The 5,522-nt window shown below is 28.8% G+C and overlaps 1 protein-coding gene across 1 annotated transcript; it reads left to right on the plus strand.

Moving 5' to 3' along the window:
• Positions 1–4,254: 4,254 nt before the first annotated feature.
• On the plus strand, positions 4,255–5,140 carry LOC121208583 (auxin-responsive protein SAUR71). The gene is made up of 2 exons (XM_041079653.1): positions 4,255–4,365; positions 4,500–5,140. Exon 2 carries the CDS (start codon positions 4,505–4,507, stop codon positions 4,862–4,864), a length of 360 nt encoding a protein of 119 aa, XP_040935587.1. The 5' UTR covers positions 4,255–4,365; positions 4,500–4,504; the 3' UTR covers positions 4,865–5,140.
• Positions 5,141–5,522: the final 382 nt, after the last annotated feature.

Consider the following 5,522-nt stretch of genomic DNA (forward strand, 5'->3'; position numbering starts at 1 on the left):
ATTATTTAGATGTTATATAATTATTGTTTTATTGTTGATTTTATTGCTATTTTAAAAGCATTTTATTGTTAATTTGCACAAATCTTAGTGTTATTTAAGTATACATATTGTTTTTAGTTTATTTTTAATTTGTAGGGAAATATTTATTTTAATGTTTTTAGTATTTTTGTTGTATTATATATATTAAAATCATATAAAAAATATATAAAATAATTAATACAATGGGCCGGGGCAGAATTTTATTATTTTATTTAAGTCGCGCTGGGGTAAAAATTTAAGCTCATTTTTCAGGTCGAAACTGGGCATAGCAATCCAACCTAAAAAAAATCTGGAAAATGAATTAAAAAATTACTCAACCCAAATTATTAAAAAAAAGCATAATAGGGTTTGTCTACTTGTCCAGCTTAGTTTCAACTTGTGGGGCCTTAAACCCCAAAGCCCCAACTCCCATTTCCTTTAGTCTGATCCATTGTCACTGCTTCTATTAATTGAGCCCATTTGTAGAGTGTGGTAATCCTGTTGTATTTGAATGATTATTCCCACTAGTTAAGCCATCATCATCTCCATTCGAAATCTCCTCCTGGATATTAGCTAATAAACTAAAATTTGATCCCCAATTATACCGCCTGAATTATCTCCTAATTCCAGCTTTCCTTTCCCCCAAGTCTTCTAGGCCGTTTCTCGACCACCATCCACAACCCCTAACTCTCTTTCTCGAACGGGCATATGGCTCGCATGTCTCCTAGCCCGTTTCCAAAAATTAGATCGATGGAATGTCATCTATTATATTTGTGACAACATAAGTCTCTTAATCTATTTCCGAGATTTAGATCGATGGAATGCCGTCTAATGTATTTGTGGCAACGTAAATCTCTTGGCCAGTTTCCACAAATTAAATCTATGGAATATTATCTGCTATATTTATGACAACGCCACCATCAATAAGATCTATATCCTCACCCAATCATTTTATTTTAGATTGGTTGTTACTTGATACTAAATTCATCAAGCGTCTCTAAATGAAGCACAACTCCCCTCCAAAAATCTTTATAGACGAAACACCATATTATAAAGCTATGTAATTAATAAATGAAGAATCGAAACTTAATTATATACTATTGTAGTTCATATCATATCTGTTAAATTAATTTTTTTAATTAACTCATTACAACTATGTATGAATTGTTTATTAATTAAAGTAATTATATTTTCTCATAATAACAAGAAATTATTTATGATTAATTTAATTTCTTTGAATAATTATTAAATTGAATGAATAAAATAAATAATTTAATCCAAACTTTAAAATAAATTAAATATGATATTATTCGAAATTGAAATAATCTATAGTTACATTGAATTAAATTTGCACATAATTTTGAATATAGTAAAATTGAAATAATTTTAACAAAATTAGAATTGAAGTTTAGAAATTGTTTAAATATATAAATTACTTGTCACCCAAGCAAAGATAATTCGAACAAGCATGGTCAGCCATGGGGTTTCTTAACCCCCTAAGAAATCCATAGGCCATGGGGTGTCCTTATAGGACTAACACTTCTCCGCTTTGACTGTTTTGATTAAACTCTTGCATAATTTCCCTATATAAATAAGAAGCATGATCGATCACCTTTAGCACTTCAATACTTCGTGAACATTTTATTTTCTCAAAAGGATTAATTTCAATTTTCGATATTTTCTTACATAATGTGTTAGTCGAATATTAATTTAATTGAAAAAAATGAAAAAAATTAAAATTATATAATAAAAACAATATATTAATAAATTTATATAAGTAATTTATTTTTTAAAATGAAAAAATCACTATCTTGATACTTAATAATCTTATCAATAATGATTATTTTTCATTATTTAAATATATTTAAAAATATTTTTATTACTTTCACCCAAGACTAATAGATTTTAGAAGTAGAGTTCATTCCTGTTGCAGGCCTTCTTTATGGATGGTGGGCCACACCATTGCACACTGAGTTTTGGATAGTATATGGGCTTATAAAGTAAAGCCGGACCACTGATGGTTTGTTTTTTAGGTAAATTCCACAAATAGTCACCTAACTATTCAAAGTTTTCGTTTTGATCAATTTAGGCATTCTAGTCGAAATTGCATATGGAAAATATGGAAAACATAGGTGTTTTTTTTCTAAATTAAAATATTATTTAAAAAATTTCAGCTAATAATTTCATTTCCATGTCAGTGGGCAAAAAACTCCATTGGAGCTTAACCCTAAGTCAATTGTTTCGGCGAGGAAAAAATTACAGGGTGAGTTAGGGCCTAGAGGTGAGACTTTGATTCTCCGTTATCATTTCTAACATCGACCTCTCGAAGTCTTCATACGAATCTTCCGATTTCTTCATCACCACTACGCTCTCCGGCACCTTCTCTTCCGCCGTTCTCGATGAACCTCTCCATGGTGGATTTTCATTCTCTGATGACAATCCTTTATGCCTCTTCTTTTTCGTTGTCATCACACTGTTTGCTTTCTTTCATTTTTCCCTCTCAATTTCTTGTCTTCACTGCTGTATCACTAGTACCAGAGAAAAGGGGCAAAAATAATGCAAATGTCCCCAAATTTTAAGGTCCTCTGTCACGTAAATTTTGCTAAAATGGGGAAGGTTTGTCCTTGGACCACAATAGAAAATTGGAATTAAACTGTAGCCAGCTACAGTTGCTTTGTTCCTTGGAAATTTTGGGGAAGATGAGAATCTCAAGTTGCCAATTTATCATCACCACCGCCTCAACCCCATTGAAGAAGGAATCTTAACTGTAGCTTTCTTTTTTAATGCATTAGGCTGTGCTGGAAATTACAAAAAATAGGTGGAAAATCGGAATGTTAGGAAAAAATTTCTAAGTGGGTTTTCGTGTGTAAGTTTAAGGGGAGCGCTCAAATTGATCAAATTATATAATGATGGTGTTTAAATGACCTAAAATGAAATTTTTTAATATTTTATTTTTTTTTAAACTTTAATAGGCTTAATATACCATTTGATAATTATATTTAGAGCCAATGTTCAATTAAACTAAATTGTATATTAAAACCAAATTCAAGTATAAAAATAAAAAAGAACATATAAATATTAAATCGAACTCTAAAATTAAATATAGATACCAAATAATATATTAACCCCTCTAAATATTACACTAAATTATTTGAGTTGTTAGTTTGCTTAAATTCCATAAGAAATTGGATTCATAAAATTTATCTTACCCATCAATGATAAAGTTTTTAAAAGGCTTAATGACAAATTTGACCACTTAACATTTATATTTTTTTATCAAAATAGTCCTAATTGTATTTTTTAGTCTTTTTTGGCCATCAACCTTTGATTTTTTTTTCAAACTACATTTTCTAACAGATTTAATAAATAAATTTACGAGATTTAATGAATAAATTCAAGGTTTCAATCTTTCTCATGTTTGTTTATTGAAAAGTTTTTCTACTGAGTTAATTATTTTAGATAATTACGTTTATTTGCTTTAAATTAAGAGTTATTTTTTTAATTTAATGTATTATTTATTTATTTTATTATTTTTCACGTGTAATTATCTTATTAAGTTATCTAAGTAATAAATTATTTATCATTAAAAATATTCCACACATGAAATTCCACATAATCCCTATTAACTTTTTTAACCGTACTTTCATTAAAATTGTTAGAAAAAGCAAATTGAAAAAAGGAACAAAGGTTGATGGCCAAAACAAGCTCAAAAATATAATTAGGATCATTTTAACAAAACATGCAAACGTTAGTGGCCAAAATTATCGTTAAACCTTTTTAAAACTTGTTAGTACTTATCTTTTAAGGAATAATTTTAAAAACCATAAAATTTAAAACAATAAGAAAAACACAGGATATTATCTAGTATAATTAGAGGGCCCAGGGGCCTTGGTCCCAAAGTTATTTGAAAATTTGAAAATTTTCTTTACACCTTTTTATTCTTTTTAAATTTTAATTAGATCCTTCCTGAATTTTTATCAATTCCCATTAGGTCTTTAAAATTTTTAAAAGTTTTAATTAAATCTACTAAAAACTTTAAACATTCTCAATAAATTTTTGAAAATTTTAATTAGGTACTCAAAATCTTTTTTCCTTGTAAAATAAAAAGAAATTTCTCAATTATATAAGTCCTTGAAAATATTAATGGGCAATTAAACCATATTTTTATGAAGTGTATATTCGTTTTCGCATTTTAAATATTTTTTTATGATAAATGATGCATGTGGTTGGGATATGTGGCTCTTCCATTACTCCCTCTTAAAGAAAAAAACTAACGCACCCTTGTAATCTAAAAATATTTTGATTCCTTCTCTCTCTCTTCTCTCTCATATTTTATGTACTTTTAAAGTACTCCTTTTTGTACCTTAACTCTTTCATTTTCACTCCTCTCTATAAAATAAAACGCTTTTTTTTTTACTCTCAGCTTTTTTTTTTCTCTTCTTTGATCTTTCTTTTTTTTTTTTTGATCTTTCTTTTTCTAGGTATAATGAAGAAACTGATGAGGAGACTGTCACGAGTTAGGGTAAACCACTCGACTCAGTACTCAATGCTCCGATCCGAGGCATCCGATCCTCCTGCGGACCCCACCAAGCGAAGATCCGACGTACCGGAAGGGCATTTCCCTGTTTACGTCGGGATGGATCAGTCGTCGACACGTAGGTTCATCGTCAGTGCTGAGTTGCTGCGGCGTCCGATCTTTGTTGAGTTGTTGAACAGATCGGCTCAAGAGTACGGGTACGAGCAAAGGGGAGTGTTGAGGATCCCCATTAACATCGTCGTATTTGAACGTGTTCTTGAATCTCTCAGGCAAGGTCGAGATCCCTCAAGCCTAGATGAATTGATCTAGATTTTTTACATAATTACTAAGATAAAAAAGAAAAAAGGAAGAATGCTGTTTTTCCTTTCTTTCTTTCTTTCTTTTTTTTCAAAAAAAAAACGATAATTCTTATTAGGTGAGATTCCTCGTTGTCCTTTGTATATAATGTGGTGAAGGGAAAGTAGTTTTCCTTGCTGTAAAATAGCAGTTAGTTGAAAAAACCAGCAAAATTAAAGTTAAAGACTCCTTTCTTTCCTTAAGAAATTTGATTATTATAAATAAAAAAGAAGCGAGTAATTTATTTTATTTCCTTTTTTTCTTTTGATAATTTGAGTGATTTTTTGCAGATATATTAGAATTAGTTTGTTAATCACACTTATTTTAATATTATTGCTAAACTTAACTTTTAAGCTAATTAAAATAAAGTATCTTATTACTAAAGCTCTGAATAATTAGTAGCTTAGATTAGATAAGTAGACTTTTTAAAATTTACTTTAGAGAAATTGAGCAGTTAACCTCTTTTATTTTAAGGCTAAATTATTAAAATATTACTTTTATTTTTTCGGGTTATATTTTAGTTATTTATGTTTAAAATATTACGTTTTAGACATTTATTTTAATATATTGTAATATTTTAATTACTGAGTTGTTAATTGTAATTAACGGTATAACGGTAAGTTAATTTGCT

The sequence above is a fragment of the Gossypium hirsutum genome, chromosome A10 (genome assembly GCF_007990345.1).
Source record: "Gossypium hirsutum isolate 1008001.06 chromosome A10, Gossypium_hirsutum_v2.1, whole genome shotgun sequence".
NCBI classification, from domain to species: Eukaryota; Viridiplantae; Streptophyta; class Magnoliopsida; order Malvales; family Malvaceae; genus Gossypium; species Gossypium hirsutum.

Coding starts and splice junctions, on each gene's coding strand:
- LOC121208583 (XM_041079653.1), top strand. CDS start 4,505: ATGAAGAAACTGATGAGGAGACTGTCACGAGTTAGGGTAAACCACTCG.